Genomic DNA, 12,433 nt, shown 5'->3' on the forward strand with positions numbered 1-12,433 from the left:
TGTGTATTGAAGGGCTTTGGTTTAAATCCTTGGGAAAATGTGGATCAAGAAAGTGATGTACTTCCTTCCCTACAACACTAAAACAACCACAGGGGCTCCCTTAAGCAAGATACTATAAAGCCTCTAAATATTTCAGTGGAGATGTTCAGAGGCCAAAAATAGAGGAGTGTTGTGGAGCAGCCCACCTGGACAGATCCCAGCTGGGAATGAGTGCAGTGTGTGAGTCTGAAACAGGTCATGCTTGAAAATACATATTTATCTTTCTGTACAGCAACTGCTACACCTGAAATTCAGTGACCCACAAACAAATCGCGGGTCACGGAATTATTTAGAGACTGGCCTGCTGATCAACTCACCTAATAATGAGAACAAATTATGACATCAAAACAAGACACACTTTTGTACACATTCCAACTGCAAAACATAACTTTGCTATGGAGAGAAATTAGACTCAAAATGGTCACAAATTAATGTTCCAATCCACAATCCAACAGCTTTACAAAACACATATCTGATCAGTTTTACTTTCAAAAAGCTTCCTGTGTGTATGAATGTTTAATAGCATTTGTGACATTCCTTGATGTATTTACTTATGCATTTATTTACAGATTATTAACTGTGTTTGCATGTACTGCCTGATGTGCACAGATCGGGTTACATATGCGTCTGGATTTTTGAGACTCTTTTCATGTCTTCAGCTCCACACAGATCCACAAACACATGCGGCATTTAAGTGCTGGTGGAAATCTGGGCCCTCTGGGCTATTGGTGAATTTCTGTGTAATTTCAAAGTGGGAAAGATATTTTTTTCTAAATAGACAGGCTAGCTTGTCAACCCTTGATTAGAACACACACTCAAACCAAATATAGAATCTAACGCTATACAGTAGCCTTTTATTATAAACATATGGTTTAAATAAGCTACTGCTGTGTGTTTCACTTCTTCTTCTGCTGGGAAAACGGCCAGTTCAAGCACAAAACATATGCCGATGTTCACAGACAAGAGAACACTATGGCTGTACATCCCTGTTGCTCAGTATGCTTTCCAATATAAGTATAGTTATTTTAGGTTCAATATTTCTGGTAACAAAGCTCTGTGAAGATTATGTTCATGTACATACAACACTAATATTTATTCAGGCTGTGATATTTTACATTTATTCAAATTGCTTGGTATTTGTGTTTAGATTGGGACATGCATTTGTGAGTCCTCAAAATTATGCAAAAATAGTTGCACACGTTTGAAAATCATGTTTACAAATGATCACTTTTGTAACCCTTTTAATTTGATTTTTTCTCCATATTTTAGTGTCTATCTTCTCATCACCCTAATGGGTAAGGTAATCAACTTGATGTATTCCTTTACAATTCTGTATTAACTTTCCCCACAGAAATCAGCTGTCACAGGAATGTAGACAGATTATCTGGGGACTTCCTGGTAATAAAAACAACAGGCATCTTGACACACCCTTATGGATAAACCTTTAAACCCTGACAGCACACCAAAGCATGTTTTATCTGACAAGCATTTGCTTACATGCCCTAAATAGCAGATCTGATGTTCACCTTTTGAAGCTGCCAAACATCTGGGCGTGGCCCAGGAACTTGCCAAAGTCGATGTGGAACATGTGACCAGTGGATCGCAGCATAATATTATCATTATGGCGATCACAGATGCCCAGCACGTAGGTTGCCACACAGCATCCTGCACACGAGTAGATGAAGTTCTCTGATGCCTAAAAAGAGAAATAAGAGAGAGTGACAAACATAGAAAGAAGGCAAAAATACATGAATACTCAGTGAGAAGCACAGGCTTTAGGTATTGTTTGGCTGGCTACACAGCGAGTATTGTCATGATGTAGTACTTGTTATGTGTGTCATCAGACACCCTTGGCTTTGTGACTTGCCTGAGGACATAAGGCTTGCAGAATCAGTGACATCTTTCAAATCACTTCTTAAACCCCATTATTATAGACTTACGTTTATTTAATTTTGCTTCTATTGTTTCATTTTCCTTTTATTACTTTTTGTTGCTTTTACTGTTATTTGTATTCATTCATACATATATACACTGATTTATATTGCATTTGTTTTTAACATTCTGCATCTTGCATTTTAGCATCTTTCTGTCCTCTTATTTTAACTTCATCTTAAATTTTTGGATTGTATTACTTTATCTTAATGTTTGGCTTCTGTTTTTTATTTTGTTTTCTAACTACCCTGGCTTGCTTTGCCTGTCAACTCTGTTTTAAAAGGTGCTATATAAATAAAGTTATTATTATAATTATAAATATCGGCTGAGGGCAAAAACCAAATGCTTGAGAGGGAAGTGAAGTTTTGTGACACAAGGTATTCCAGATGTTTCAAGCAAATCCAGAAATTATGAAACTATTTTGCAGATTTTCCAGAGTGGGATAACAACACACATTCGTCACCAGTGAAAGAGGCTCCATATAAGCTCAATAAGCTGGCATGTTTACTCCTGCGTCCTGCTGAAGTTTAGGGTCAGAGTTTGCAGTAGATTTTTGGGGTCAGAGGTTGTGAGTTGGGAGTATAGTTTCACATTTATAGGTGTCAAAGGTCAGAAAGTTCGACAACTGCTATAAACTTCAAGAGTACATGAATTGTGTGCGTTTAGAACTTCGACAAATCATTATGTCAAAAGAGAAATTATGGTGTTAATATTTGAACCATTCCTCCACTAGTTCACATAATAAGACATTAAGAGGCAGGTCACTACATCTTTTAGTTTGTGTAAAACACATCTATTGTTGCTGTGTGGTTGGAGTGGTAATTTCACTGTTTTCACTACTTTACATGTTTTTACCTTTTCATACTCATCCTCAGCAGGGTTGTACTTGCGGAGCCACTCAGCCAGTGGTTTGTCCTTGAAGGAGCCGGTGACGCCGTACTCCACCTGGATCTTTCTCAGGGTGTCTGAGGAAGGCACAAGCTCCACCATGCCTAAACAACGCGTCACATTTATTAACACAATGCAAACAAAAAACAGTCTGTTCTGGATGTGCAGGCTGTTTCTTTTAAACTGTATTTTTTTTTTTTTACAATGAATGATCTGAGTATGTCAGTGATGATGCCATTACATAGATATCTGCTGTTAGAAGTATAAAATAAGTCTGTTTTTATTACAGGCTGATTACATGACATCATCATTTCTGCCTGTGCCATCTGACAGCAACTGAATACTTCCCTCTTATAAATGAACAAATTAGTAAAGAGCTTATCCTGTTCTTCCCTTAACTGTGGTGATCTTAATTTCAGATATAAAGTTAATTTGCCTTTCTGTGAAGTGTAGTTTGAAAATGACTGGTTACTGTTTTCAACAGTTAAACAGTTACATTTACTTGTGACTACTTTTATTGGCCTAACTGTGCTGCAAAGTCTATAATGTAAAGTGTTTCTAAAGTATGTTTGCGTCTTGGTCAGAGATAACACAAATAAAACTTGAGTTATGCGAGTGTGTCTAACCCCATTTACACTGAGTTACTTCATGTGTCTTGGGGAGATTGGATAGGTATCCAATCGTAAAAGCTAATGCGTCCAAGACACATTTAGATGGATATACATCAAATTCTAGAAGCATTCTAGCCAGATGTTGAAAAGGTGTAAATGTGTCAGTCTTTCAAAGAAACATATTAAATCTCCTTTAGTGTAACTGTCAAGAAGCTGAGGAAATAGACACCATGTCTGACTTTCTTAATATGTGCATGGTCTATTTTCTCTGTCTGTCTGATAATGGCAGCTTAAGTTACACAATAACACTGAAATGAACTGCTTTTCTGTCTCATTTAAAGCAATGAGGAACAGCTTCAGCGATTTCTACAAATAAGAGCTGTAATGTTTATTTGATCCCTAATCATTTCAACCATAGATTGATCTGTGTGGGTGAAACAACATTGATCTGTATGTGTGAGAAAGCATTTGGTGTCAGATATGTTATCACCTCCTTCTGAACTGGAGGAGGACGGACTCTAAACTAAAATGGGTTGCTATCAGATTTCTGATCTGGTCAACAGACACATATAGACTGTATGCGGCAAAGTGTAAATCAAAGTGTGATTTTAGAGACACATGAAATGACAAGCATGAATGGGGCCTCTGTGCGTGTTTGACTGTCACCTTTGTCCTTGCCGGTGGAGATGCATTTGAAGTTGACAATGCGGAGGTCCAGCCCCTCCTGCAGCCAGATGCGGTCCATGATGCGGATCATCTGAAGAGCCAACATGTCCTGCCTCAGGTCCTCTCCAACCTGACACACAACCACACAAACAGAGATATGAATTACAGCAGCACACAGCACTTAAAAAAAATTACTGGTTGGATTTCACTTCAGCCACCAGGGGGTGCAGTGTTCAGATGAAAAGCATGTAAACAACAAATGGTTTTGATGTACCTTGTGACAACTTCCCACTTTACATTGATGAAGCGTGTAAAAAATACACAAGAACTGGTGTTGTTTGAAAAACTGATGGCCGTAGGTAAGGCTACTGTGTGTGGGTGTACGGTACCTTGAACATAACATTAATCTCTTCTCCCAGTGGGTCGGCGTTGACCAGGGCCAGTTTGAGGGGAACCGCGTTGGAGTTGAAGAAAGAGCAGGCCTACACACACAAACAGACAGTATGATTTCATATTCCACACTTCATTAGGCTGTCTGTTATTTCAAAGATCCAACAACAGGCTCTAATCATGTCATTCTTTGTTCTTTCCTTTGTATTTTTTATTTCAGATATATTTTTAAAGCCAGTTGTTGGTTTGTCTCACCTACCCACAGCCCACAAACTGTATGTCATCATCATCCTTCTCCAACAAAGACACCATCCAGTGACTGAAAAACCTATTTTTGCAAAAATTATCAAGTATATGTAATTGGATTTATGTCTGGAACTTTGTGGAGCATTGTGTCTGGATCATATCCATGTAAGACATACATTTAAATCATGTGTAAATAGAGTCTATATTTACTTCTTAATTATGTACTATAAGTGCCCATGCAAAATGATAACCAGGTAGCCAGGTTGATTCACCAGAGAGTGAATACAATTATAAGGAACAGGTAAGAAAATTGAAAAGTTCTCATTAATACTGGCCTGTGTGTGTGTGTGTGTGCGTGTGTGTCTATTTGTGTGCGTTACCTTCGTGTTTAGCTCCTTGGCCACCAGACTGGGGCTGAGGGGCAGTCGGCAGCTGTTCCTCTGGAAAAAGTTCTGCACGTTTTCAAGACCCTCCTGCAGCGCCACCTGAACACCCAAAAACAAAAACAACAAAGACATTATAACATGCTCATTAAATATAGAGTAACATGCATACTTACAGCCAGATCACAAGCACACACACAAACCTGTCGCGTAGACCCCCCAGCCTGCCTGACTCTCTCAGCCACGGCTCCTAGCAGGGTGACCAGGCGAGTCTGTTTCTCCAGCTCCGCCCTCAGCTTGGCTCCACACAGACACAGCAGGGCACCCAGCACCCGCTCATAGCGCTGTCCCCAGGCAGGATCCTGCACAGCATCCTTCAGTAGCCTGCAGCCATCACACACATCACAACAGACAAAACTGAAGGTCATCCCGTACACAAGCTTTCCCTTTGGCCTGTTTTTATGTGATCAGCATTAAAGTGCTTAAAATCATGTAAAGCTAATATTTCCTAGAAGTGTTGACTTCCAACTACAGGGAGTTTGATTCAACAGATAACCAACCTATTATTTTATCCTCTACAGAGAACCTCAGCACTGAAATCATATTCAAAAAATATAATAAATTACAAGGCATCTCTTAGTTTTAATAAGTAACATAAAATCCAAGCAGAACAACATCTGCTGTATAACTGTTCTAACAAGCCGCTGAATAACACAGGAAATGAGATAAAATTGTGGTTAGACTGATATACTGTGAACATGCATCTCAAGTTTGACAAATAGTGCCATAAATAGCAACAATATCTCACACTGAGAGCACAGGACACTGAAGTACAGATACGTGTGAGCTTCAAAAGTCCATTAAAATTAAAACACCGTTGAACATGAATAGCATATGTAAACTCCTCTGCTGCATAAGACGTTCAGTAAGAAAGGGTGCAGCAGAATACTGGTTTCACCGTGTACTGTGGTATGAACGCTGCAAACTCACCAGTAGAGGTAGTGGGCAATGTTGATGTTGCCTTGCGCTCTGGACAGCAGGAACATGACAAGGGCATTCTTTAGGTGACACTCAAACTTTAATGCCTGGAAACAATGAAAGAGAAAAGTGGGCGGCATTAGCAGTCTGAACAGGACTCGCCTTGGGAACTGAATTGATTTTTTTTAAGTGCATGTAAAGTACAGTATGTATTTGTGTGTGTGTGTGTGTGTGTATTTTTAGCTGTACCTGTACTAGCTGTGGCAGGTAGTCAGCCAACTCATCGTCACTGCTCTTCTCAATCCAACTAACAGCCACACTTCTCACTTCTGTATCTGCAAACCTACATGTATACAACACACACACAATTAGACAAAAGACACAATAAACAAGGCCAAAACATCCAGTGTTTCACAAAAAATAAACATTTTTCCACAATTAAAGCTTGACTTTGGTTTCACCATGAAAAATTAAAACATATTAATCACAAACTGACAGCATCAGTATGACAATCACAAAGTTAAACAGTTAAAGTCCAATTTCATTGATACATTTTACTCTCCCTTGTCTCTTTAACCAGTTTTAAGCAAACTTAACTGATATTTTTATTACAAAATGCTGCTGCTATAATAAGCAATTAATTTTGGCATACATTTTCTGCATGCATTCACTTTCTTCTGTGATATGCGGACATCAGTCTTTTATATTATTCTGTCATGTCCATGTGTAATCCATGTGTAACTGCCTTCTTGGCCAGTTCACTGTTAAAATTTTATATTGACTGTGTTTACCTGATTAAATAAAGGAAAAAAAAAAGACAAAACAGATCAATCAATTCAATGTAAGAAATATTAAGTTTGAATATTTTTAGAAAAGCAGACAACCAAAAAGTACCAACCCTAGACTGTATTATACAGTAACAGATGATCACTATCACTGTGTCTGTATCACCAAATGCCTTAAAGACCTGCTGTTCCATGGATCAAATGTGGGTATACAGTGCGTACTTTGAGTCGAGCATCTCCAGGGCTGTGACGGGGGGCAGAGTGGGCCAGTGGTGCAGCAAGGAGTGGATATGAGCGATACTGGCCCAGTCCCAGCTGGGCACACTGGCGAGCACTTTGGGGAGGCTGCTAGGGTGGTCCCTCCGACAGTGGAGCTGGTGGTCCCACAGGAGCTGGTGATCTGCCCGCTTCAGCCTGGAGACGAATCAAAAACAGACGCAGAGGGAAGATGGATGGGAGGGTCATTTTAAAATGTAAATAAATTTCTTTGCCACCTGGCAACCTGGCCTACTCAAAATTGTCATATTTTATCTGTCAGTGATTAAAAACTGCCTTTAGGTTCCAAGACTGTGAAAATAAACTAAAAGAAAGTATTTAGGAACTCCAAATGAGGAGTTCACTTGGCAGGATCAAGAATAATGTTTAAAACAGACAACTGAGAAGGAGCACTGTAAACAGAATCACACAAAAGCAAAATATGTTGACAGCACTGTGATCGTAAAGTCTGTCACTACTGTATATTTTCTCAGAACATCTGATAAAATCTACATGGGCTAAGTGAGCAATAAATTCTCTAGACTTGCTAAAGAACAACAACTCAGTGCAAATTTAAGACAGAAATACAACCTCCATTGGAAACACTTCTACCACCTTCAGTGGAAATCCTCTATGGTCAACAACTAGCTATTCAGGATGGCTTGAAAATACATGTATGAGTTTGTAAATGTGAAAATAAAAGAATCGACATGTTCAGATAACCTTTCCAAATGAAAAGTACAATAATACAAACAATGGTGGGAGTCGAGAAATAAAATGGCCAGCTCACTATTGGTTACAACTATAAACCAGCGCCAAAACGACAATCAACATAAAACACCATGTTCTGAAAAGACACATTACTTACTTCACTAACAAAAGAATAATAAAAAACACTAATAAAAGGAACATTTTGGAATGTAAAAACAGCTAAATTAATAGAGCAAACTCAGTACAGAATGATGGAAAAAGTGGGCCATTGCTATATTTTAACCTACAAACTTAAGCAGAGAGCCAGAAAACAGCACTTTGCTCCACCTAGGTTGCAAGATATTGATAAATTAATTAGTCATTGGCTTTTTATTGGTTGAGCCTGCACAGAGCCAGTGCAGACAGCTGAAGAGATTAAGATCAAAGTGTATCTGTCGCATGAGTGTGCAAGTGAAAACCGCTTATGATATGCTTGGGGTCTAGATATGCGTGGTGAGGACAAGAATGATTGAAACGTCTTTTGATGGGATACAGTGATTCATGACTTAAAAAGCATATTGGATAGGGCCATAAAGTGAGGGTGCCAATGGTCTGTCTGACCCCATATTTCCGTCATCCTTGCTGATGTTCTGTCCGTAAAGAGCTGAGACAATGTGCACTGTGAGACTTCAGGTAAGTCTGTGACGCAGTGCTTTAACCAAAAGAAAGTGAGGTTAAATTCTTCTGTCAGGTAGCATTTGCTTTTCTGAAGTTGCCAGAGGTGTTGGTCTGTACCTGACCTCCATGCATTAATAAAAATAAAAAAAAAATCTCCTTCACGGATTGATTGATGAAATAAGCTATCGCTCACACTGAAACAGCACACAACAGATCAGCGAGACTGCAGCTCCACAAGTCTGGAGAAATGAATGGACAGGACAGAAAGCAGGCGGTGAGAGCCCAGTGAGAGAGCGCTCTGTGCTAAAGTGCCGGTTGAGTCTCATGGATGTTGGCAGCGTGGAGGAGATTTGGCTGGCAGCAGGCATAAGAGAGCATTTAGCTGGGCACGGAGCAGCTGGAGGAGAACAGACACACTGGAACAGACAACATACAGGCGTGTTTGGGGAACTGTGGCTGGCAAAGTCAGGGGCATCTTTTAAAATCTCTTCTTAAATCTACAAAGTCCAACGGATTTTGGGTGGTCTGAGGGACTGCCAAAAAGCTGTCTGCTGAGGGGGGAAAAATGCAACTAGAAACACTGTTTCTGTGCAAGTTTTTCAAACTCTCACAACACTAAATACTATTAGTTTGCAAAAAATAGTATGAATAAAACACGATAGGCAGATAGGACACAACATTGGAAGGAATTTGATTTGAATGTTGAAAAGTGGGTGTGCCTTGACAAACATGGAGAACGTGCCATACTGTTGCTAGCTAGTTAACTAATGAATCTTTGCTCTGTGCTGCTAAAAGTTGAATACTGTTTGATGGGTGGACTTTGCATACATAAGCACACATCATATGTTTAGCAGGAAGAAAACATGATTTGATGTGAGAATACAAAGAAATTGAGTTTCTGTACTTTCTTCAGCATTTATTGTCAACTAGGTGCAAAAAAGGGCATTTTTCCTTTTCATCTTGACTTTAAACAAGTGTGATTTGATTAGCCACAACTGATGAGGTGAAATGTATAACAGATGTTTTTAAGTTTTGACTCTTTCAGATGGACATTTCAATTACAATTTAATTAGTTATTACACTGTACAGTTGCTTGTTGAAGCCTCTTGTGCTTGTACAAGAAGCAAGTCTGTTTTGCACATCAAGCTGAGCAACATCAAGACCACTTCTCTTGGGGCATTAACTGAAGTCAGTGTTTTATTTGAGATCATTCCTGCACATTATGATGTGACAGAAACAATAGAAAAAACCTACACATTCTTTGTTAGAAATGTTTATGATTTCTACTCTCAGATTGCAATCTCCCCTTCTTAGCTGTGAAAACCTGGGAGAGATTCTCATACCCGAAATTGGAAGCGCGGCTGCAGATTTTCTCCAGTTTGCGTCGCAGATCAGGGTCCAGCTCTTCCTGTGTGTGGGGCTCTGGGCTTGGAGCTTCCTTGGGTCCCACATATAAAACATCCACCGGTGAGTTGGGGAAGTCCACCTGACAGTAACACAAATATAGTTGAGATCAGTTTATTGCTCTGACGTAATTTGAATTCAAGAAGACACTTTCTTTAGTAAGAGTTTTTTCTCACGAAAACTCTATGTCATAATCAGAATTATTATCAGTATTACTGCCAAGTAGGTTTTCATATACAGGTGAATTAAGGTCAGATTAAGGTCAGTACTGTGAAGCAAAACAGCATTAACAGAAAATAGAAAGTTGCCAATAACAAAAAAAAAAAAAGTGTAATAAAAACACTAACACTACTATTTCAGATGGTACTAGTACCACCACCAACCTGCAGTACTATTCTCTCTGCGGGCATCCTCTTGCGGCCTGCAGAGCCAGCAGCAGCAGCAGCTCCCTGGGCAGATGTCCACAGACACAACAATCTGCTGCCCCTGGCAAGCACCCTGCAAAACATAGTCAGCAATAAACAACAATAACAGAAAACCCAAAACAATCAGGGTAAGCAATCCCATGTGTTTGTGCCCATGGCATGGCTAACTGTCACATCTGTGAAGGCCCCATTAAAAGGCACATGCAGGTTTTGGAGCAACATATGCTGCCATCCAGACTTTTTTTTTACAGAGAGGTCCCTGCTTATGTCAGCAAGACAATGCAAAGACACATTTTGCACGTGTTACAGCAGCATGGCTTCAAAATAAAAGAGTTTGGGTACTAAACTGGCCTTCCTGTAATCTGTCTCCCATCGAAAATGTGTGGTGCATTATAAAAAATACAACAGAGATCCTGCACTGTTGAGCACCTGATCACCTATATCAAGGAAGAATGGGAAAGAATTTTCACTTTCAAAACTTATGTGTTGTTAAAAGAAAAGGTGATGTATCACAGTGGTGAACATTTTTTTAGAATGTGTTATAGGCATCAAACTCAAAATGAGTGTATATTTACAAAAAGCAATAAAGTTAATCTGTTTGAAAAATGAATATCTTGTCCTTGTACTGTATTCAATTGAATATAGGTCAAAAAGTTTTTGGAGATCATTACATTCTGTTTTTATTGACGTTTTAAACACTGTCCCAACTTTTTCTGAACTGGGCTAGTATAAAGGCACTAACTAACAGGCTGACTGACTAATATGTAAAATGAGTTTATTATAGAAAAGGTCCAATTCTGAGGGAATAATTGATTCAAACACATCTTTCACAACTGATTGATATCCAAAAGACTCCATAAAAGCAGGAAAGTCCATCATTCCTCACCGTCTGAAGTCAAAGAGTGGCATGGAGACTTTTCCCAGCATCTCTGGAGCTTTCCTCTGTTTGTTGGAGTCTGGGGAGCCACTGGCATTCTGGTTCAACACCCCAAACAGAGTCAGGCTCAGTATGGACTCCAGCGGGAGAACAGCCACTGCTATGGGGAAATTGATCCTGGGAGATACAAGGACAGAGTCAACAGCATGGAGGGAAAATTTCAAGGAGAGGAGAGGAGAGGAGAGGAGAGGAGAGGAGAGGAGAGGAGAGGAGAGGAGAGGAGAGGAGAGGAGAGGAGAGGAGAGGAGAGGAGAGGAGAGGAGAGGAGAGGAGGCCAAGGCAATCACTCACAGTTCATCCCATTTGATGTGGTAGAAGAAGCTTTTGTATGTGCCCACTCTCTTGGACTGGACTGGTTTAAACAGGTTCTTGCCGTTGTGGGTGAGGGAACACATCAGGAAGTACTTCTCATAACTGTAACAAAACAACACAATAATTATTTCTACTGTGTCTGTGTGTCTTCATGCAAAGACTATCAGACTTACAGAGGCTCTAGCACATATTTGTACAGCCAAGAATATTGACGAAACCAACTAAAAATACATGCATCTGTAGCTTTGTAACATTTTTTATTTAGTTTGTTTTTAATCCAAGGCACTTTAAGCATGCTTGCCCATTTTCAGCAATGTCCTTTACACAGATTTACTGTTAAAAAAATGTAGAAGAGAGCAACCTACTGGTCTGAATCATACCACTGATAACACTGCCTGTCTAAGAAGTAAAAGTATAATTAAGCCCTGAACACTCCCACAAGTGTTTTAAATTATTCTCATCAGGCCACAGTGACTGTCAGATTTTACTAAAACCTTTTTTTTAAACATTTATTTATTCATGGAGGGTACTGTGTGGGTGGACAGTGGCTGTGCACAGTATTATAACTCACTTTTGCAGTGACAGTGACTATGTTTACATGCACACTGATTTTCCACTATTATTCAGACTATGACAATATTCTGAACATGATTGCATATTTTGTATTAGGCCTTATTCTGGGTGCAGCATTTTCTGATTAAGACAGGTGGGATATGCTGATATTACTCGGGTTTTAGGAACATTATTGGAACAAATGTCTCAAGCCATTCCACTTTTACATAATCAGAATATGCAACAGGAATATTAGTGGAAT

At 39.4% G+C, this 12,433-nt stretch overlaps 1 protein-coding gene across 1 annotated transcript in view; it reads right to left on the reverse strand.

Moving 5' to 3' along the window:
• Positions 1 to 12,433, reverse strand: part of pik3c2a (phosphatidylinositol-4-phosphate 3-kinase, catalytic subunit type 2 alpha) — a 56,596-nt gene that overhangs the window by 5,429 nt on the left and 38,734 nt on the right. Inside the window, exons 12-24 of the mRNA XM_084734266.1 lie at positions 11,599 to 11,721; positions 11,257 to 11,424; positions 10,329 to 10,443; positions 9,885 to 10,027; positions 7,141 to 7,332; positions 6,383 to 6,476; positions 6,146 to 6,240; positions 5,359 to 5,539; positions 5,153 to 5,257; positions 4,526 to 4,618; positions 4,137 to 4,266; positions 2,827 to 2,963; positions 1,566 to 1,735 (exon numbers count right to left, since the gene is read on the reverse strand). Coding sequence (XP_084590392.1) covers positions 1,566 to 1,735; positions 2,827 to 2,963; positions 4,137 to 4,266; positions 4,526 to 4,618; positions 5,153 to 5,257; positions 5,359 to 5,539; positions 6,146 to 6,240; positions 6,383 to 6,476; positions 7,141 to 7,332; positions 9,885 to 10,027; positions 10,329 to 10,443; positions 11,257 to 11,424; positions 11,599 to 11,721 — 1,746 coding nt within the window. The remainder of the gene's footprint in view (positions 1 to 1,565; positions 1,736 to 2,826; positions 2,964 to 4,136; positions 4,267 to 4,525; positions 4,619 to 5,152; positions 5,258 to 5,358; positions 5,540 to 6,145; positions 6,241 to 6,382; positions 6,477 to 7,140; positions 7,333 to 9,884; positions 10,028 to 10,328; positions 10,444 to 11,256; positions 11,425 to 11,598; positions 11,722 to 12,433) is intronic.

The sequence above is a fragment of the Lutjanus erythropterus genome, chromosome 13 (genome assembly GCF_056507025.1).
Source record: "Lutjanus erythropterus isolate fLutEry1 chromosome 13, fLutEry1.hap2, whole genome shotgun sequence".
NCBI lineage: Eukaryota > Metazoa > Chordata > Actinopteri > Lutjaniformes > Lutjanidae > Lutjanus > Lutjanus erythropterus.